General features: G+C 42.0%; 1 protein-coding gene across 21 annotated transcripts in view; it reads left to right on the top strand.

Annotated features, from left to right (window-relative positions):
• Positions 1-22250, top strand: part of MAST2 (microtubule associated serine/threonine kinase 2) — a 218166-nt gene that overhangs the window by 168823 nt on the left and 27093 nt on the right. For 11 of the 21 annotated variants that reach the window (XM_065071486.1, XM_065071479.1, XM_065071477.1 and 8 more), the window contains 9 exons: positions 46-200; positions 1418-1483; positions 8856-8931; positions 10169-10378; positions 15843-15944; positions 17621-17753; positions 19383-19444; positions 20052-20137; positions 21223-21431. In XM_065071486.1, coding sequence (XP_064927558.1) covers positions 46-200; positions 1418-1483; positions 8856-8931; positions 10169-10378; positions 15843-15944; positions 17621-17753; positions 19383-19444; positions 20052-20137; positions 21223-21431 — 1099 coding nt within the window. The remainder of the gene's footprint in view (positions 1-45; positions 201-1417; positions 1484-8855; positions 8932-10168; positions 10379-15842; positions 15945-17620; positions 17754-19382; positions 19445-20051; positions 20138-21222; positions 21432-22250) is intronic. The other 10 variants (XM_065071488.1, XM_065071483.1, XM_065071481.1 and 7 more) reach the window with 3 other exon arrangements.

Below are 22250 nucleotides of genomic sequence, written 5' to 3'. Positions count from 1 at the left end.
CATGCGTTTAGTGCATTTCTTTTCTGTATTTTTTTCTGTACTCAGTCATCATGCTCATCTCAGGAGAAGCTGCACCAGCTGCCCTTTCAGCCCACGGCAGATGAACTTCATTTCCTGACAAAGCATTTCAGTACTGAGAGCATCACTGATGAGGAAGGGCGCCATTCGCCAGCCTTGAGGCCTCGATCACGCAGTCTCAGGTGAGCTTCAGCTTGTTTGTTGAATTTATAGCATGTCGGGCACATGTACTGCATTTCTATATGTGCTTTCAGATCTAAGAATAGTAATTTGTAGCTGTTTTGTTACATGTTTTTGAAATTATTCTACTCAACATTCGACTCACCTCACCTAATAAGAAAGGATGGTTTTGTTTTTGCATTCGCTGCTGACATTTCGAGTTGCAAAATGGTTTTAGCATAGTCTGTATCTTCACAGTAACTCTATGAAAACATGATCCACAAGCATTTCAGACATAATCTATAGGAAGCAGATTTCCTTTAATTAAGTTTCTTCTCAGAATTTTGCTGCATTGATGTAAGGAAGTGTTTGCAGTCACTGTTAGTAACTTCTCCAGCAGTGCTTCTGAAAGGTTGTGAAAACTAGAGCAGGTGAAGTCAACACTTCAAATGGAATTGCACCGAAGAGCAGTTTTGTAATAGTGCTGAAAACATTCTTTCTGCATTAGCAGTTGAATCATTTTTACTGTTGCATCAGAAAATTAGCTGCTCGAAGACAGGTATCTGGGGCTTATTTCCTTGCGCAGTTGGTTTTTCCATATTTAAAACCAGAAGCAACTAGAAGTTCATGTGTCACAGAATTAGCGAATGGCTGAGGTTGGGAAGGACCTGGAGGACGTCTTGCCCGAACCCCTGCTGGAGCAGGTTGCCCAGGACTGTGTCCAGTTGCCTTTTTAATACCGCCAGGGACACACAATCCACAGACTCTCTGGGCAATCTTTCTTGCAAGTGTCTAACAATTATATGGAATACATAAAATGGTTTGTATCGTGGCAAAAGCCTTAAGGTTTCTATGCATTTAGCGCTACACCAAGTGAATGCAAGTCTAGAGATGCATGCCTATGGACTCAACGTCTTGTGGAAGAAAAATGACTTATCCAAGCAGGGGACAAAAAGGTGACGTCTCCCTTCTGCTTCTCATCTGAGGGCGTCAGAGGTAGATATCTCCTTCAAATTAACGGGCAAGATTCAGGAACTCTGCCAGCTGGAAATACTGAATCTGTGTGCCCAACTTGGGCCCCAGGCCGGGGTTTATAACAGAAGGAAGTGAAACAGGCCAAGATAATTTAAGAAAACCTGTTTTGAATATTGTAGAGCTGAATATTGTAGAGCTGAATATTGTCATGGTAGAGCTGGTCTTTCGTGATTATTTGTAATTATTTGTGTGTTCTAAACTTCAGTGCAGGCTGCATGGCAATTGCGTGTGGATCTACTAAGTGTAGTTACACAGTAATCTACAGGAGCAGGTATGTACTATAGGTAGTAGCACATTTAGCCTGTGATCTCCGCAAATTGCCATGTAGTAAAAGACTAGATACGTGATTTGTACTAAGTCTCTTGGATCAATAGGCCTACTTGAGTCCTCTTGCTGTCATCTTAACGCTATTACTGAGTAGTATAACTGTAGCAATACTAATTGTAGATGAGACAACTACTGTAGGTAGACAACAGGTCACTAAAGTAATTCTTGTCCTTTCTAACACAGACATGTTACTGTTGGCATAACAAAGACACTCTTGCTAATGCAAGAATTATATGAACAATACAATGAAGAGCCCAATTTTTTTTTTTTCCTTGTTAATACGGATTATCAGGTAGCTGAGAATTTTACCTCTGTGAGCCGATTTAAAACCAGGGTTATCATATAGTAGGTTTAGAATTTGTGATGAGCCTAGATTAATTCAGTGTGCCTATAACTATGTGGTTCATCTTCTTCCTTTCTTGGAAGCTTTCTCTAGCTCTCTCTGGGTTTCAGTGCGATAATGGTGCCTTATGGGTATTCCAAAGAAAGAAGTAGTTTAATTTTTCAAACTTGCTGTGCCTGATTTGTTTTCATTTTGCTTATTGCTGGCGCTGTGTGACTCTAAAGCACCTTTGCCACTAGCAAACATTCCTGCTGGCCCTGTCAACTCCAAGGCAATATTCATGTGTCAATCCAACCAACTGGAGCAACGTTTGCAGGAGTGAATACCCTCTTTGAGGGTTGTGTGCTCTTGTAAACAAGTACTCAAATACATGAAGACCAGACCATCTTCACTGCACAGCTTGCTTATTTGTTTGCCCACATGATAGAGTATACATGTCCTCTCATGAGAGAGGGACTGGTATTTTGAGATGTCACTGTCAAATACAGAGGGTCTCTGTAACCCAAGATTTTTTAGAAGTATCAGATGATCCTTTTATGCTCCTAGATAGAGGAAAGTACAGCTTAGGTGTATCTTTTGGAAAAATTTACTTCTTTGAGCAGAAATTTAACATTTTCCTAGTGTATAGCTGCAAACGTTCTGTTCATACAGAGCAGTTTTAATGATCAATCTGGATGAAGAAAGTAGAAAAGCGTCTGTTGATGGAGGGTAGCGCTGGCAGATGAACACTGACGAGCTGGTAGCACCTCCATTGCTTGAGTTGCTCTGCCACTGTGGCTTGAAGATACTCATCACTTAATTAATCACGTCCCAGTTGAAATCCCCTGAATTTCCACACCAAAGAATCACAGAATCCCAGAATGTCAGGGGTTGAAGGGCCCTGGAAAGCTCACCCAGTGCAATCCCCCCATGGAGCAGGAACACCCAGATGAGGTTACACAGGAAGGTGTCCAGGCGGGTTGGAATGTCTGCAGAGAAGGAGACTCCACAACCCCCTGGGCAGCCTGGGCCAGGCTCTGCCACCCTCACCAGGAAGAAGTTTCTTCTCCAATTTAAGTGGAACCTTTTGTGTTCCAGTTTGGACCCGTTGCCCCTTGTCCTATCACTGGTTGTCACCGAGAAGAGCGTGGCTCCATCCTCCTGACACTCCCCCTTTCCATATTGATCCCCAGGAATGAGTCCCCCCTCAGTGTCCTCTTGTCCAGCTCCAGAGCCCCAGCTCCCTCAGCCTTTCCTCACACGGGAGATGCTCCACTCCCTTCAGCATCTTGGTGGCTGCGCTGGACTCTCTCCAGCAGTTCCCTGTCCTGCTGGAACTGAGGGGCCACAACTGGACACAATAATGGCTCTGGTTCTTTGCTGCTGCTGTCCTGTGCAGGAAGGTGGTAGCCTGAGACCAGCTCTGGAATCCAAAACCGTGTTGTGCTTTTAAAGCTGGTTGCTAATGTTCTCTCATCCATCTCCAATAGATCCATTTCTCACACGCTAAATGAAATAACGTATTTCCATGTGACGTACCTGGTTGGGTGCTTGTAGTATGTCTGTGGTTGAAGAGAATATGTCTTTATTACCTGCAGAAGTAGTTCTTAAATATGATCTCTCAGCTGTTCTCTTTCTTTCTTTTTTTTAAATACAACCTTCAAATCCTTCAAGTTATTGACCAACAGAGTGATGCTCAGGCTACATTCACTTTGTTTAGAACAATCCTTCTCTTTACCTGAAGATTTTTCCTCCCAGGAGTAAAATGCGTGGAGAGTGTGAATTCTTGTGCCAAACTTGGCACCGTTGCTCTCTTTAAGTTAGAGAGGTGCTGCCCTCCATCTTTTCCCAGTTCTCTTTGCTTGTCATCCTTCAGTGGTTGCTAACGTGGGAAAGTGTGGAGAAGGAGATAAAAGTAGAGTTAACTAATAGCGACTTCTTCAGGAGCTGCCTTTGTGTAGTCACCCAGCCCACCAATCTGCCCATTTTTCTTGATCTCCTTTCGTATTTTGGTATAATACTGTCTAGGGAAAAAGGGTTGAAGACTGTAACAGTGATTTTTTTTATGTGTGTAGTTGAAGTAGATGAGATCATCCTTAATCAAATATGCTTCTTCATCTCTTTGCTGCATAGTGCTTTTTAAATGCAGTCACACAGAATCACAGAATATTGGGGATTGGAAGGGCCCTGGAAAGCTCATGCAGTGCAATCCCCCCATGGAGCAGGAACACCCAGATGAGGTTACACAGGAAGGTGTCCAGGCGGGTTGGAATGTCTGCAGAGAAGGAGACTCCACAACCCCCTGGGCAGCCTGGGCCAGGCTCTGCCACCCTCACCGGGAACAAGTTTCTTCCCAAATTTAAGTGGAATCTCTTGTGTTCCAGTTTCAGCCCATTACCCCTTGTCCTACTTGATTGTCACCGAGAAGAGTCTGGCTCCATCCTCCTGACACTCACCTGTTCCATATTGATCCCCATGAATGATTCACCCCTCAGTCTCCTCTTGTCCAGCTCCAGAGCCCCAGCTCCCTCAGCCTTTCCTCACACGGGAGATGCTCCACTCCCTTCAGCATCTTGGTGGCTGCGCTGGACTCTCTCCAGCAGTTCCCTGTCCTGCTGGAACTGAGGGGCCACAACTGGACACAATATTCCAGGTGTGGTCTCCCCAGGGCAGAGCAGAGGGGCAGGAGAACCTCTCTGACCTACTGACCACCCCCTTCTAACCCACCCCAGGTACCATTGGCTTCCTGGCCACAAGGGCCCAGTGCTGGCTCATGGTCACCCTGCTGTCCCCAGGACCCCCAGGTCCCTTTTCCCTACACTGCTCTCTAATAGGTCTTTCCCCAACTTGTACTGGAACCTGGGTTGTTCCTGCCCAGATTCAAGACTCTACACTTGCCCTTGTTATATTTCATTAAATTTTTCCTTTCCCAACTCTCCAGCCTGTCCTGAGTTTTGATGGGCTAGATCCTGCCGTTAAGAATATACAGAGACAACTCCTAGAAAATGCCAGTTGCCGAAAAAGGCTTCTGACAATAGGAAAAAGGACTAGGTGCTGTGAAACCACACCGGCTGCCCACACAGTCCATTTTTATCTTACAAACTGATCCTGCAGCTTGCAGAGCTCTCGTCTCGCTGCGCTGAAGCTCAGCTTCACCCACCCGAGTGATCTGGGTGGTTTCTTCACTCGTTCTGGAGGAGCAGGCGGCGCTCCCTGCCGGGGAAGGAGAACACTTGGTGATTCTGAAGCATAAGGCATCTATTTCTTATAAAAATACGTACTAACTGCGTTACAGCTGATGTTGGTCTCTTTGTTTTCCTCTCTCAAGACAGTGGTTTCTGTGGACTTGATTTTAAAAAAGCCATTCAAAGTGATTGGGTTTAAGTTTGTTGCCTTTTAGCTTCACTCACCTCCTTTATGGTTTTGTATTATGAGGAGAATAGGATGTTCTTATTTACCCTCTGTACTGCTCATTACTGTAGTGTCTTCTAAAACAGCCTCAGTTTGCACTCATTAAACAAGTGGGGTATTGGAAAGAGAGACTTTTAGCCCTTGTATAAGTTTGTAGAAAGAACTCTCTGGTCCTTACTTTCAAAGAGATTATGACTGAAATGTATTCCCTTAATGTTCTCTCATATATCTACACATATTATTATTCATTAATTATGATTTATATTTATAAATATATATACATTAAAAACCCTTACATTTGCAAGAATGTCACTTCTCATATAAAGAAGGGCTGAACCGGAAAACAGTTCACCAATACAAACCCAATCACAAATAGTATTTATCCACAAACTACATGTAGCTGAATCTCAGTGCTTTGTATAGTGAATTAAAACAATAACAAAGTATGTACACAAACTCAGAAATTTATTTTCAAAGCACTCAGCGCAGAAAACTCTTTACAGTTGTGTTTCACCACTTGCTTGTTTGGTTACGATTATATGGGAAGAAGGATCCTGATTAAACCTGCCTGTGTGGGGTCAAGCAGAGAGGAGCTTTTAGCTCCTCCACATTTCCTTAATAAATACAGCTGTCACCGCCAAGGAAAAAATAGGTATTCATAAACATCTCCGTTTTATTTAGTTACTCCATTTTGTAAAATTTAAGTTACTACTGTAAATGCTATTCTCTGAGATAGGTGTCTGCAAGCTATTTTCATTGTCTAGCATCCGATAAAAACACATGGGTTTTGACAGGTTGAAGGCTGGAAACCTTTGCGGGAGATGGATGTTAGCGAGCATCCACCACCACGGGGGTGAAGAAGGGGAAGAGAGAGAGGAGTTTTTCATTCTGCTGCTAAGCTTAAGGGCACAGATCTTCTTCTCATGTCTGCTCTGCTGAAATGAAAAGCTCCCTGACAATAATCATTTTTTGACCTACCTATCTACACGGAGAAAAGAGAAGCAGCCTGCTTTTTGTCTTAGAACGGTATGCACGTGCACAGCGTGTGTCCCCTGTCTTACAGAAAATCATCCGCTCCTTTGTGAGCCTTGAAACGTTAGACTAGTTTAGTTCTGGTATGTGAGATTTTTGGTGCTTTAATAGACGTGTGAAGCTCTCGCATTTGAAAAGCTGTCATGCCAAAAAAACCCCATATTAACTCCTTTTTTCTTTCTTTTTCCTATATTTCCATTCATTCTTCGTTGGTGCCATCGCGCTGTCTGGTTCTGGTGTCTTCCTCACCTGGCCGTGTCTCAAAGGTGCTGTAGAGCACCCAGCAGTGGCCTTCGGCTAGTTAGGCACTTAGCCCTCTAATTATTTCTGTAGTTTCTCAACATAAAAAATTACGGTGCAGTATATTATGTTGCAGTCTTGCTGTGGTCAGCTAGACGTTTAATTTGACTGGTTACATTGAGCAGATTTTATTTAGAATGACAATTTGAATCTTGAACCCAGATTTGGATGCTCTGCCATTTTCAGTGGTAAAAAGTGGCACTAATCAGCTCCCGAAGAAGGAAGCGAAGAGATTATCGGTGTTTACTTTCTGGCCAATCAATGGACTCTTGTACAAAGAAACTACTTTGTTTCAGAATCATAAAACACAAAGGCAAACGAAATAAACTCAATATCATTGTGGTTCTCCTTAAGGAGTCACTGCCTCTGCCTCCAGGACAGCTCAAGGAGCTCTGCACAGCGCTTCATTTCCTGTATCCAGATGAATAAAGTGCCTTGAAAGCAAAAGGCAGAACCCCTCATGGTTTATTGTAGCCCAAAGACAGCAAATACTGAAGCATACACAAATTTTAGTAGGACTACTTTAGTGTTCAAGTGTATGTGCGCCTCCATGTTTCTGTAGTTAGTATCAAAGGGCTTATATATCCTTGTAATTTACACCTCACTTATATCACATGAAGAAATAACACATTATAGAAAAATAAATGCTTCACTGACTATGGTTGCTAATTCTTCAGCTGCATGTGAACCACCAGGAAACAAGTCTCGTGTGTTTGTGGCAGATTGTTTGCTCTTAGAGAAAAGAGGATAAAGGTAGCAGGCTAGATGGGGGGAATTGCTTCTAAGTCTGAAATTCAGATGTCCTTACCCTTCTTTTCATCGTGTCATATATTACATATGAATATAAATGTAAGTTGATTTTTTAAGAAATTTTTCCTTGGTTAAAAATAGCGATCTACTAAGCTAAGGGTTACATTGCCTTCAAAAAATAATGGATGAAAATGTGTTTTTCCTTGGTATCCCAAACATCCAAATCAGTTTTCTCCTTTAACATAAGGATTCAGTGAGAGATTTAATCTGAAGTGCATTTTCCCAAGCTGAGGGATAAACCTTAATAAAAACAAGACACAATGTAATTCATGGAATTCCAGCACCAGACATGACAAGAGATTGGTATCGCTGTATTCTGTGAGCCAGGGAGTTGCATTTTCTTTGAATTGTAAATATATGTTCCCAAAAGAATGTTTTTTCCCTTAAATAGGTTAGCAACAAGGTGGTAACGGTAATGCATTCCAAGTTTAAAATGCATTTATTCATTTAGATAGATTCATTTCACCCTTCATAAGAAAGTTTCAAACATTTGAACTCACCCGAGATAAAATGATGGTTTTTGACATGGAGAAAGCATTTTCAGCAATATGTAGTACTCTTAAAATCGTAAAGACAATGATCATGTAACATGCCAAATAATTGAAGCCCTCGCTTGTCTTGAACGCTAAAGGAGGGTAACGGGAGAAATGAGCTGCTGCAGGCGATGCTGGAGCCGGGATTATCTGCATTACCTCACTCCGCTGTCCTCGGTGCGCAGTGAGTCAGAGCATCGCACACCAGCAGATGTGATGAAATGACATGCAACCCAAACAGTCATAGAAATGCAGTTTGTCAAGATTTAGCATCCTGGTTTTTGTATGCCTTGAAGTTGCTCGCTAACCTATGCATATGCATCCATGGTGTAACGTGCCTCAGGGGAGTGCAGTTTTCATGGAAGTATTCTGTTCCTATTGCTTGTGGTATTTATATGTAAGGTTTAGCTGAATAACACTGCTCCTGCATCCCTCCTGTAGTGTGCTATTCTTCAGACAAAGGAAAGCAAGTCATCTCAAGCTCCTTGGTTCATTTTCCTCTGCTCCTGTCCAGCACTTCAGAGATAACCGTGATTTCTTCCTGGGCAGGGCCGCTAACACTTCCATGCAGAGCAGTAAGAGAACGAGGGAAACAACAGATATACCTGCAACAAATACACTGATTTTTTCCATGCTTGTATATTAGGACTTGCATTCGCTGAAAACAGGTGGGTTTGTGCCCGAGTTCATGTGGAGACAGGAACACGAGCAGTTTTCGGATGAGTTAACCGCGAGGGCTGTAGGTTGCTGTTGCTTGCTGGGCTTTTCTCTGAAGTGAAGCACCTGCCCATTGCTGACGTGAAGTCAAAGCTTTGGAAGGGCCACAGTCAGCTTTACGACCAGCGCTGCATTTTGGAGCTTTTGGTGTGATACCTGTAAATGATAACGTACTTTCTTTTCTCCTCTAGCCCGGGTCGCTCCCCAATTTCCTTTGACAGTGAAATAATAATGATGAACCATGTGTACAAGGAAAGGTTTCCCAAGGTAAGAAATCACTTGTTTGAATAATGCGTTCAATGAACTTGTGACCAAACTCAGGTTAATTTGTGCTCGTTGGAGAAGGAGCCTCTTACCTCCGATTTCCAAGGAGTGCAGTTTGCAGAGTTTGAAGCTGCCTTCTCTGCTTCACATGTTAATTCTACAGTAGCAGAAAGAGAAAAGCTTTGTGTTTGTGTATGTGCATCCTATTTATTGAATTTCTCATGTCTTTTATTGGCGTGACAAATGCTGGCAGGAATGAGAAGGGCCGTGCTCCGGCTGCCCGGTCCATTTATGTTGTTTATGAGGCCAGTGTCTCCATATATTTTTAACTAATCCTTGTCTTTTTCTTTAAATTCCAAATGAGATAAAGGCTGGAAGGGGGATGTTTGGCTTAGTTCCATAGATACTTAAAAAAGCCGTTTTAGAGTAATTTCAAAATAAATCAAATAACGTTCTCTCATAACTCTGCATTAAATTGGCTTTATACTGATCCAAATAGTTTTGGTGAGCTTTCCATTTACATTTTGGAAATGCAAAGTTTTCTTTTAAAGTCATTCCAAATTCTACTGGAGGTAGAACACAAGTTTGCCACTGGGGCAAATTTGGATCTTTAGAAGAGTCAACCTGAATTCAGTCACACTGAAATGTGCTGGAGTGACCAGTGAAGACAAGTGTGTATGGTTTTTAAAAAGCTGAATATCAAAACCTGTAGAATCGAGCTTTGAAAACTTACATCTTATTGAAATTAGTGTAGAAGATCGTGTATCCCCGAGCTGTCAGTATGGCTGTTCCTTCCTGTTCCACGAGTTGCTAATTAGGTGTTTCTCTGGACACAGGATATCAGTGCTAATAGCGATAGAAATGCTGCGTGTCTGTTGCTCGGGGCAATGATTTGCAGGTTCCATGGTCTTGCCTAAAAGGTCTGAAAACTGCCTCATATCCCGTGTCCTCACCCTGGAGACCCAGGGAGGAATACAGCCTCAGGCCTGGCCTAGCTTCATTTCATTTCATTTGCATTTTCAGTGAGCGTGCTCTGATTCATTTTTGTCGTTTGCTCCTCTGAATGTAACTTTTGCCTATGGTATGCTATTTTTATTCTCAGCAAAATGCTGTTGTATTGCAGAATATTTTTAAAGCCTAGTGTGTTTTTTAATTAGGAATGTGTTCCTTACCACCCTACCTGTTTAAGTTCTGGGGTAGTAAAATGTAAGAGTAATTTCTCCTTATTCTGTACTCTTAGGCCACGGCGCAGATGGAAGAACGGCTGGCTGAGTTTATTACCTCTAACGCTCCAGAGAACGTGCTGCAATTAGCAGATGGGGTCCTAAGTTTCATTCATCATCAAGTTATTGAGCTGGCCAGAGATTGCCTAGATAAATCACGTGAAGGTCTTATTACTTCTCGCTACTTTTATGAGCTGCAGGAAAACTTGGAGAAACTTCTCCAGGATGTAAGTGCTCTCTGGGAAGTAGAATATATTCTTTTGATTGAAACTTGAAACAATAAGGCAGAGCTTTGATTTTAGGAGAGACAGCGTGGCCTCCAGGGGAAGGGCAGCGGGTGGGGGTGTCAGAAGATCCGGGTTGTTCCAGTCTGCTCTTGACCCACCATGATTTGAGCAAATCGCTTCACCTGTGCACTTGGTTTGTAGAAAAGTTAAATATGCGTCTAAGTCAGAGCAGTCTTCACCATTTATGAAAACGGGGTTCATCCAGATGAAGGAAATCACTGAACTCTTCTTTCATGTACTTCAAAACTCCGAATGACTTATTAATTACAATAGTACCTTCGAGGGGGGAAAACACCGTAGTTTGTAGTGTTGCTATAAATTTTTCATGAAAGATATTCTTGAGCTGAGCGTAATCCGGTTGTGGGTTTTTCAGTGCTTCGATGTGTTGTGTGGTGTTCAAAGCACAGGAAAATACACAAGGGGGCACAATTTTAATGCGTGCTCAATATGCTTCAGCTACTCATTAAAAGCTGCTCTTTTCCTTTAAAATTAAAATAATACTACATGTAAAAAAATACTTTAGCATTTATACTGTAGCTGTTGTGAAGAGTCAGTGCTGTTACCAGTTGCTGGGTCCAGACCTCTGTTTGGGACTGCCTTCCTAATCCTCTGCTTTGATTTAAGGAGACAGCAAGCTGAAAAGACTGGGTTTATAAAGATCACACTATCAGATAACAAGTGCCACTGGGATGCCTAGAAACAGAGCACCTGAATTAATTTACTTTCCGTGATGATTTTTAATGTATTTAGTGAAGATGTGTTTATGTGTCATTGGTCAGTTTGCCAACCCACTGGCATGGATTGCACTACTTTGTGCACCTCTCCCACTCTTTCCAGACATTAGAAAGTTGCAGATGAATGAAAATACTATGTTAATGCACAATTATTTATTATAAAGCTTTATGAGAACTGCAGCATCTTCCCTTATGTCAGTTAAAATCTTTGGCTACCCCATTTATATGAGTGTGGCTGTAATTTCCTTGATATTTGCTATGCACGGGAGAAAAATTATTCACGTTTGTTTTTGTGATGTTCTGCCTGGATGGGAAATACAATTTGGACAGATCAGGAGAGGCCAGGAATATCTTTTGAGGGTCTATATGATTGTCTGCCTGTGGGATATCAGTTTACCGCTGTGGATGCGTTCAATAGTAAGAAATGTGTTTCCTGGTAAAGTTGGCGGGTTTTGGTTGCTGCACAAGAGTTTCATGATTGATTCCACCATACAGAGCTGGAGAAACCGCATCTGGTCAAAGAAATTGATCAGTATTAATGATCTTAAAGGAGAGGAAAATGTTCTATGAGTCTGTTTGCACATCAGCTATGAAATAAGGGATCAGGCGTCTTTGGCTGATGGTTTGGGAGTTGAAAAGATTTCACTGAAAAAGTGGGTGCGTGTGCTTGGCAAAATAGCAAACAGGGGAGCGAGGGGACCGCAGGGTGTTTGCTGCTTCTGGTAGCAGATACTTGAAATTCTTGGACTCCCAGATGTTTTGTCCTCTGTGTGTAGAACATGATGTCTCGTACCATAGAGCGATAAATCGGGTCTGGCCATTTGGAGCCTGCACTTTCAGGCCTGTCTTGTGCCCGGAAGAGGTTCATCAGGGTCTCAGGGAAGGTGTGGGTCGGATGAACCTGCTTTTTCCTTTCCTCTCCCCTCCCTCAGAACAGGCCCTCAAAACACACTTGGGAAATGTCCTTTTCCCCGTGAGCCTACAGGCGTTATACCGCTGCTCCCGAGCACGTGGAAAGATGACGTTGAACTGGTGTTAGAGAAGATAGCATGGTCATCCCTGGGCTTGCTCAGGAGGTGGCATGCAGGGCTTGCTGTGACCTCTTCTCTTCAGTTCTCCTGCAGAGCTTGGCTTTTCTTTTACATTTAATATTTCAATATTTTCCCCTGCTTGCCAGTCAGTGCTTTGCCCCTCAGACTGCATTCTAGAGGGAAAAAATTGGACATTTCACTCTAAATGTGTAGAAACGGGTGATATTTCTTTTTGGAGGACTCACCTGAAGTGCAAGACCTTTGGAGTCAAGTTTGGATTATTCCAAATTTGAGGGCAGGGTCTTTACCTTTGCTTAGCTTGTGATGTATGACGCTGAGTTACACACTGTATAAATAATAACAGCCGGAAGGTCATTAAAAAGCTCTTCCACTTGGGCAGTTGTGTGGTCTGTGCAGTAGCATATATATATAGTTTTATGATATTTTTATAACATACAGAAAGATTGGGAAGATGATTTCTTGGTGGATAAGGAGGTCAGCAAGTGGCAGGAATACCCACAGATTTTCATTCAGTTTTACTGTGACAGAATGGATTCTCTTGAAATTCTTTTTGAGGAGTTGGTTCTGACACATGGTAACAAACAACTTGCACAGTATTTCAAAATATAGAAAGGAAACTTGCTTTAATGTGTTGCAGTTTGAGTCTATTTTATATCCTAAAATTGTATCTGTGAAACAGAGTAATTTGGTATGCAAATGACGAGCTGTTTAAATATACCAAACTAGAAAGCTTTGAAAAGTTTTTAGATCCTGGCTTTTGTAATAAAATACCATCAAATCTCGTTAATTATGACAAATGAGATCTTTCCCCTCGTTAGGAGCATGAAATGTTGTATTTAGCGAGAAAAACCTATTGCTTATTGCGTCATCAAAATGATCCTGAAGCAAAAATGAATTTAAGAGATTTTCTTGATTTTTGGAAAGCATGAACTTGAATGTTACACTTCACACTTGAAGTGCAAAGATTGAAAGATAAAGCACTTATAAAAAAGAACGTATGGGATTTGGTTTCCATGGGGTGTGCTCAGAGGATGGGATAGGACCTTAGGTAGTGGGGAAAATAAAAGGTTACAATCAGTTATTTTGTCTGGTTCCACAACCAGGTAATAAGTTGAATGGCTTTTGCGTAGGTGTCGCCCATTGGTGAGGAAGGTGAAGGATTACAGGTATTTCTGTGCGTGGAACAAAAGAAACAGGGGAGGGCGTTAGTATTATACTGCGGTGACTGCTGCTGCACGTTGGCAAATGGATATTCAGATTGGGATTGCTTTCTTAATACGAGCCCGAGCGCAAATTTATCGGTTCTTGGTGTTGCAGGTCTATTGTTTTGGTTTCCACCCGTATATTAGCTCAATTACAGCGCTGTGACTTGCATATCCCAGCTATCGGTCCTGCCCGAGCCCAGGGGAGGACAGTGATTTTAATTTCATGCCCCAGTAGCTCCAGTTAGTGACGGATGGGTCTTTCAGATAAGGGGACCGGTGTGTAAATCGCCGTCCCCGTGTCCCCGGCAATGCGGGTGGGAATGGCGTCAGCCTCGACCCGCCGCCCCCGCCGCTTCCCCTCCTCCCCCTGGGAGGCAGAGGGGGCACCCCTGGAACGCCAGCGGCAGCCCACGGGCTCGCGCCTCTGCTCGGCGGCGCCGTGGGCTCGGCGCCGTGTCCGTGGGGATGTCCTGCGCCGGGAGGAGGGGAGACCGGGCGGTGCTGCTGCGGGTCGAGGCGGAGCAGCGCTGTGCAGAGATGGTGGCTGAGTGGCTCTTACAAGTTGTGTTTCCTTTTTGTAATCCTTTTATTTTCCTTTTCTGTGTCATCGGGCAGCGTGATGTAGCTTTTCGTTTGCAAAACAGACACCTGATTAACTTATTACTTTGCCTAAACTGTCATAGGTGAAACAAGGAGAAAACAAAATGACTTGATGGAAAAGAATAAGTTTGCTTTAACAGCATAAATGTCTACAAACTAATAAATTGTTTATATTATGTTGTAATTTTTGCATAACATAACTTGCAGGGGGAGGGGAAAGGACTTTCCAATTGCATGGCGTATATTTAAAAAAATACCAGGTTGTTGATGTTTTATTTATTCATTTCAGCACATTTAACCCCTGCTGATCCAGAATGGCTTTTCAAATAGGAAAGCATTAATTTCTTTCTAAAATTCAAATTTTAATTAATAAATTTGCATACTGTGTTAGAGGACACAGAGTGAATACTAATCATCTTCATTTTGATTATTCTCTATTTTATAATTAGAAAATAGCTTTTAGTTAGAAAAAATGGCAACTTATTTCAGCGCTTTCAGAATAATCTTCTCTTTAAGGCTTTATAGCCAGGAAGCATCTCTGCTATTGTTTTTAGATAATTAATTAGCAGGTACATAATTTTCTTCAAGGTTAAAGCCCTGGCTCATCAGCGCTGACGCAGACAATCACCATTTCTTATTCTGACCCGTGTCAATTTGAGAAATAATGAACTTTAAAAAATCTTGGTAATAAAATATCAGGATATATTATTTAAAACGCTGCCTGTGTGTTTCTAACTCCGAGTTCCTGCTTCCCTGTGTTTTTATTGTTCTTTCAAGTGATCACCAGTGTGATTTGGCTTCTCACCCATATATGTCTTTTTCTTTGATGGTGCTGATGAATAATGCTAAATGAACCTTTTAGTTTATTGCTGCTTGCATCCTTCTTGATAAAATATAATTCCTATAAGCAACTGGCTTATTGCCAGCATTAGCCCATTGATTAAGCTCTGGACTTTATATTTGTGGCTGTGCTAAAGCCTGGTTTTAGACAGTGGGGAAGAAAATAGCTATACTTTGTTTCAGAGTTTTTACATGTCATTGGAACCGTCTTTTTATCCCCCTGCAATGAAATACTAGTTTATTTGTGCTTCAGGACTCATAACGTAACCATCATGTGCTTGAGCAAAAGGCGAGTAATCTGTGGGATTTGTTCAAATTTGTCTTGGTGTCTGTTGTTTTGGCTTTTGTAATAATTGCTTAGCGTGTTTATTGTTGAGAAAATACAGACACACATACACCAAACCTTGAATTTACAGCGCATTCTGGTAAAGGGATTGAACAAGAATAAAGTCTCTGAATTAAGTTTCTATATGCTCTTTGCTTGCTTTGTCTGCTTGGTCCTGCGTAGCATACAGTGCAGTGCTGGAGTTGTTCAGCGGGCTTTATACAATTAAAGAAAGAAATACGAAAGCTTCTTGATGATAAACAGAAGTAGTTCAAATTCTAGCTGAAAGCAAAGCCTAGAAATATGTGAGGCTGTTAGTAATTATCTAGACGTCGCTATCGTGTAGAAGGTAAAATTGAAAAAGTCAGTATTCCTCTTTTCATTTAAAAAAAAATAAAATAAAAGCACAATGTATCCAATATAATTGATAGCTGATATAATGCAAATAGAGCCTCTCGCATGATAAAAGGAGTCAGTCGTAATGGAAAAGCTGTATGTAACTTGGCATCCTTGATCGAGCTGAGATCACGGCCCGCCCTGGCTCGGTCGTGCCTTTGCTGCCCAATCGCGGTTCCTCAGCTGGCGACTGACGTATAGAACATAGGAGTTCATGGCTGGGACCATAATGTGATGTTCTGCTCTCCACAGGCCCACGAGCGATCCGAGAGCTCCGAGGTCGCCTTCGTTACCCAACTTGTGAAGAAGCTGATGATTATCATCGCACGACCCGCTCGGCTGCTCGAGTGCCTGGTAAGTTTGGTCCTGGGGAGAGCGCGCCTGTGATCTAAAGAGTCCGGTGTGTGTTTGAGGAGATAAGGAACACAAAGCCTTCAAGAGAAAGCTTTAAATTCTCGTTAAAACTGATGAAAAATAAGTCAGTGAAGTGCTACATGGTTTTTGCATTAAGTATCTTTCCAATGGACTGTTAGCTGCAACAGCAGCTATATTATTTTTTCAGTCTAAATTTTATGGTTGAGGGGCCAGATGTAGCCATTGACATAATTTCGTGCTACTTGATGCCACCTGATTTTCTTCACATTGTTAGTAGCTACAGTAAAGAGCTGTCACTAAGGGAGAAATTCCCTCCCGTCATATAAATGGTGTTTGGGGTCTTGGAATCAAACTCTTACCGTAGACCCAGCAACTCCAGCCAAACCTGGTGTCAGGTTTTCCAGTTGTGAACACAAAGAAGGACAGGCCAGTGGGAGATCCAAGCAGATGTGGAAGCCTGGGTTTGAATTCCTATTTGGTGCTATTGGAATACATGGAAAAGCAAGTCGCATTGCTTTATAATGACTTGCTCTGACTAATAAGAATGTATTTTTTTATATCATTCTAGAAAATGGTGAAAAGTCTTTAGGCCATCCCAATGAAGTAGGCTGCTGTGTGCCGGAGGCCTGCAACTCCAATAATATTGTGGAGAAGTAGCCTGAACGTGCATTCTAACTGTGATCACATGGCAAGAGGGTTAATATAGACCTTGAATATATATGGAAAGAGGGGATCAGGCTTCTGGTGTAGAGTGTTGTTCTGGTTATGGTTTATAGGAGTCAGTTCTCTGATTGTATTTCAAAAGGATATTGAAAAAGTGATGATCGTGTAGGGAGGAGTCACAAAAAATTGTTGGAGGGCTGGAGAACGTGTCGCAAACCTACGGTGAAAACTTAGGAAATGACAGGGTGAAACTCCCTGGCCTGATGAAGCACACAGTCTGATGGCTCTTTCTGGACATAGAAATGACAGGGAAGCTGCATCCATTTGAGACATTGCAGAGGTTGGCTGATTAGTAACCTGTGGTTGGATACGGATGCACAGTTAACGTTTGAGGGCGGTGTGTTCACGGGCAACTTTTGTCACTGGAGTCACTAGAAGATACATCAGTTTTGTGGAGCTTTCTTTGACAAAGTAGGCAAGAGTGGTCCAGTCTTTCCAATTACACCAGTTTTTGAAAACACCTGCGGAAGTTTTGAGAACCAGTAGACTTTGGAGCATTCCCTTATTCCTCCTCCATGACCGCCAGATGGATGGTTTTGCTGTGAACCCCATAGTGTAAAGAAGACCAGTGTTGGTGATGAAGGAGTAGGCTGCACAACCAGCAAGACAGATGCCTACGCTTACTTATTCAAGAAGTCTCCACTAGGTTAGATTGAAAATCCTGGACACAACTCCATTCAGATTGGGAATTCATTGGCTTTCAAAACCATTTTTGTGCTTTAGATGAGTTTGGTGACTCCGGTTGTCTTCCATCGCTTCTTCAAAATGGTTATTTTTTGGAAGACAATGAAGAAAGGACATAAATTTAAGCTTATTCTGTATGTATTAGCTGTGCTTACTATTGCCATCTGTATCTCCTGTACGGGAGAAACCTTTAGTAAGGGTAAAGCTGAATCATCTACCTCTCTCTGTCTCTCACCACCTTGCTGTAGGAGTTTGATCCTGAAGAGTTCTACCATTTGTTGGAAGCTGCAGAAGGCCATGCCAAGGAAGGGCAAGGAATTAAATGTGACATTCCTCGTTATATTATCAGCCAGCTGGGACTCACCAGGGATCCCCTGGAGGGTGAGAACTCTTGTTTTGTACTCTCCAAACTGCTGCAAAGATAACCAGACCTCACGCTCACTCCATAGCCGAAGGAGGCTTTTATTTCATTGGTTTGATTTCTAGGCCATTTTTCCTTATTTTCCTGTTTGCTGTCCAATTCTAGACTGTCCTTTCCAGCCCCGTGTCTCACAGGAGTGGTGCTGGGATAAGGGTCGCACATCAACAGTGACACTTCTTTACTTACGATATTAATAATGTCTCCCTGTATTATAACCGAAGCAATGTTAGAAAATGGCTTTATGAGTTCACTGTTTTCTCTGTGCTGTTGGGCAGTAAAAGTAAATTTGCCCGTTATTTGGTGGCCTGGTTGGAAAGTCTCCTTCATCCCACTTTGTTGCCTTTTCTGGGAAAAGTGTATGTGTTGTGATTTTCTATAAGAAACGAGGACTAGTATGAATTTTTAGGTGGAGATGAGATTGTATTTTTACGTCTTACATAGCAGTGAAACCAAAGAGAGTAATGCTTTAGAGGACAGTAACAGCTTTGCTGCTAGGTGCCAGAAGTGCATATGGTAAATTGAATATGCTGTAACTGCACAGAGGCCCAGAAGATCCAACCTTTGGAATATGTGCGTTATTATTGTATTTCTGCCCGGTACTTTGCTGTCTGAATCTCCTGTGACAAGTTTTATGAGCGTGCACGGCTTGCTCAGCAACAATAGAAAGTGTGACAGAGACCCGAGGTCGCTGCAGAATATTTCAGCAGTTGAACCATACTTGTGGTTGTATCAGGAGAGTGTAGTTTTAGCATAAATTGGTTGGCTGGGTAGGACTAGTTGAACTTCTCTGGTGTTTGTAGAATGACAGTGACAGGTTGACTTCAAGGGAAGATCTCCTTGGGAAAATTTCTACCAAAGATTGCTAAATGCAATTTAATAGCATTTGTTGAAATCTGACATTAAAGTGAAATTTCCTTTGATCCCTGTCATGGGAGAGAACCTTTCCATCGCTAATTCCCCTTACTGAAGTCAAATTTTCTTTAGAAATGTGTGGATGTATCAAGGTGCCTTATTTCCTTTCTGTAAGGAGGGCACCCAGAAATGTCAGTGGGGTCTATGCAGAGATAGTCGTTCATGTAGGATTTGGGTCTGTAAAGTTTATAGCATCTCCTAAGACTGCTGAGTAGCCTAAACCAACTGACTCTCTCCCAGTTTGCTGCTGCTCAGCATTTTGCAGAATCAGACACATTTCATGGAGAGAAGTTGATGAAATATAACGCTTTTTCTTTTCTGGAGTATGGAAGTGCCACCAGGCTATAGGCAGACATACATGCATGGAATAAGTTTAAATATGAACTAGCTGCTGCTTTCCCCAAACTTGCATTTATTGCTTTTACTTATTATAGAAACCACCTAGAATAAGTCAGGCTGAAATTAGAACAATTTATATTCATCTGTGTATAAAATACTGCCTACAGCTTGCAACATGTTAAAGGTTATCACTGTATAATTGGGGTGGCTTTTTACAGAGGGGAAAAATGTCCTTGGTCATCTCCAAGCACTTCTTAAAGTACTGTTAGTCTTGTATAAACAAAGAGAAGAGTGTTTGATTGAGATGGTTAGGAGTAATCTCTCCTCTTTCTTTGCAGAAATGGCCCAGCTGAATAGCTATGACAGCCCAGACACTCCTGAGACAGACGATTCGGTCGAGGTAAAGCACTAATACACTCACTCTGTCTATCACTTTTTTCTCTGTCTGCAGTCAAGAATTAATTATAACGCAGGGTAATTTTAATTTTAAAAAAGCGCTGGCATTTCAAAGCGCATGTAGAGCGTACACTGTAAAAATGTGCAGGTCTCTGTGCTGTGGTGGTGGGATGATTAAGAGTTGCAAACAGGCATCATCGTAAAGTTTTATAGGGGTTTTTTTTAGGGTTACAAACGAAAATCACCTGCAGAAATGCTTTATATCTGCAGTTGTAAAATGTGATGGATATTGAAGAGAGTTGGCTTCAGTAATGGACCATTGGAAAAATTTAATTATATAACACACTAGGTTTCAAAAATCCTTTGTTTTTTATACTATTGGGTTATAAAAAAATGTAATATTGGGAAAATCTTATTGTCCACTGATTGTGGTAATATTTATGGAGGGAATCTACAAGGGTCCTTGGGATACAGACAATTATCCTAACGCTGAAGACTCCAGAGGCTTAGAAATGGAGTTTGTGTGAATATTGCTTAAAGTGTGAAGAAGTGTCGTATGGAATGAAGTCATTCCTGCTCCTGATTCCCATTTGCTTGTCTTCTTTCCCCAGAGCCGTGGGGCCTCTGTCCAGTCAAAGAAAACTCCATCTGAAGAAGAGTTTGAAACTATTAAACTGATCAGTAATGGTGCTTACGGGTGAGACTTTTAGACTTTGCTTTGGAAGACATTTTCCCTAAACGTTTTCTCTAGGGAAAATATTGTCAGTTAGTTTATTATGAGATTTCCTAAGTCTTAGTTAAAAAACGTAGTTCCATGAGTCTGAGAAAATGATTTTGCACCTGTTTGCTCATTGCTTATCAAGGCAGTCTGCATTTCCATCCATGGTGTCTCGTTAAGTCCTGTGATTTGTGTTTGTTTAAAGGCTAAATGAGCGAGGGTAAAATTCTGTACTTGCAAATGTTATTCATGATTCATTGAAACAGCGAGAATACTGAAGGAGAAATAATTTATACTTCTTGCTTCTTCCATGGGTTCAGATTATATATGTAACATGTGGTTGCCTGCGAGCACTTAAAATACTAAAATAAATGCTAAAATTACGTTGGGACAAATTCACCGTGAGAATTAATACAGTAAAAATGCGTTTAAATTTTATTATCCGTTGAAGAATCCAGAATGAAGCGGGTCAGTTAAAATTTTAACTGCTCGTACAAACCTATGGAGAATGTTAAAGGGGGTTCAGAAACCCTTACCTGTGATAGTCATTATGCTGTCACTGATAACCAGGGACACTCAGTGGGTCATAACAGCCAAATTTGAGCATGTGCTTGAGAGTGTAATAGAAATGTAAGAGACACTTTACTGAAGGAAACCCATGGTGACAGTGTTGCGTTAAATTAATTTTAGGGAGCTTGGAAAATAATCGTGCTCATTCCATATGTTTTGGACCGTTTTCTAAGTGCAATGGTGACTGTAGTGTTGAAAAACACATCCCTCTCTGCAGTGATACTGAAGGATGTGACGTTTTGCCTGTAAAATCTCCGTGTTAGTCACATCAGTGAAAATGCTGCTCAATTCAAGAAGGCCAAGTAGCTTTTGGAAGGAAACGTGTTAGGGTTCCTTCTCTTCTAGAGGAGCTTGGCCCTGAGATGGGGTTTTATGGAGTCACAGATAAGGCTGTTAGGATCCATTTAAGACGAAACAAACCAACCAAAAAAACCCACATAAAAACCAGTTTGACCTGAAAACTGAACATTTCCCCTTGACATGTGCTTTTCTAGAGCGGTGTATTTGGTGCGACACAAGACCACCCGTCAGCGTTTTGCCATGAAGAAGATCAACAAACAGAACCTAATATTGAGAAACCAGATCCAACAGGCTTTTGTGGAGAGAGATATCCTGACGTTTGCTGAGAACCCCTTTGTGGTCAGCATGTTCTGCTCCTTTGAGACCAAGCGCCACCTCTGCATGGTTATGGAGTACGTGGAAGGTACGTTTGCATTGTCTGCAGCTGCAGAGGCACCTTGGGTAGGATGGACGTGCAGTGTCTCCTCGTAAAGGATGACGTTTCTAAGTGATTTAGAAGATGTGTGCGTTGGGATGTGAGACTGGTCACTGCACTGCTCTATACACAATGAATAAGAAGCGTCTCAGGTGTCTGCTGGTCCTTTCTTCGCGGACAATGAGCTCCGTCAGCCCTGCGATCGCAGGGGATGTCGTGATGCCCTTTTGGGGAGGAGTGTGTGTCCTGCTTGGGAAAAATGAGTCATTCTGCCGCGAGTACAGTTTGGCGTAAGGAGATACTCCATTTGTGAGTCCCCGTGACTAATACAGCATGATTGCGGCGCAGCTGAGGAAACATAAATCCACGTGTGGAAAACTGCTGGGGTCAGAAATCAGCATGAACTTCCCAGGCCTCACTGAAAAGAAACCCCCCCGCTCCCCTGTGGGACGGTGTGGCTGGACACACGTTTGCTTGGCTCTGCAGTTAGAAAAGGACGATTAAGAAGCATCACTGAGCACCACAGTCTGTGTTCTTTAACAGCCTTTGAAAAAAACACAGTGCTGTTTTATGCTGGATTTTTATTGTTGTTTCTCTTATTCGTTGGAATATTATTTGATTTTTTTTTCTTATCACTGTGTCTTATTGTAAGCAATATATCTCCACTGCTGGGTAGGATTGATTTCTTATGCCTGGCTTGTTTGGCTGAAAGTTTATTGTATCAATGCTGTTTCAGTTAAATTAGTGGAGTGAAACCAGATGTATCTACTGTGATTTTTGGTATAAATCCCTATTTGCAAATAGATA

The sequence above is a fragment of the Columba livia genome, chromosome 8, assembly GCF_036013475.1.
Source record: "Columba livia isolate bColLiv1 breed racing homer chromosome 8, bColLiv1.pat.W.v2, whole genome shotgun sequence".
Classification (NCBI taxonomy): Eukaryota; Metazoa; Chordata; class Aves; order Columbiformes; family Columbidae; genus Columba; species Columba livia.
The sequence above is the reverse complement of the archived record's forward strand: the minus strand, read 5'-3'. Positions and strand labels throughout refer to the sequence as shown.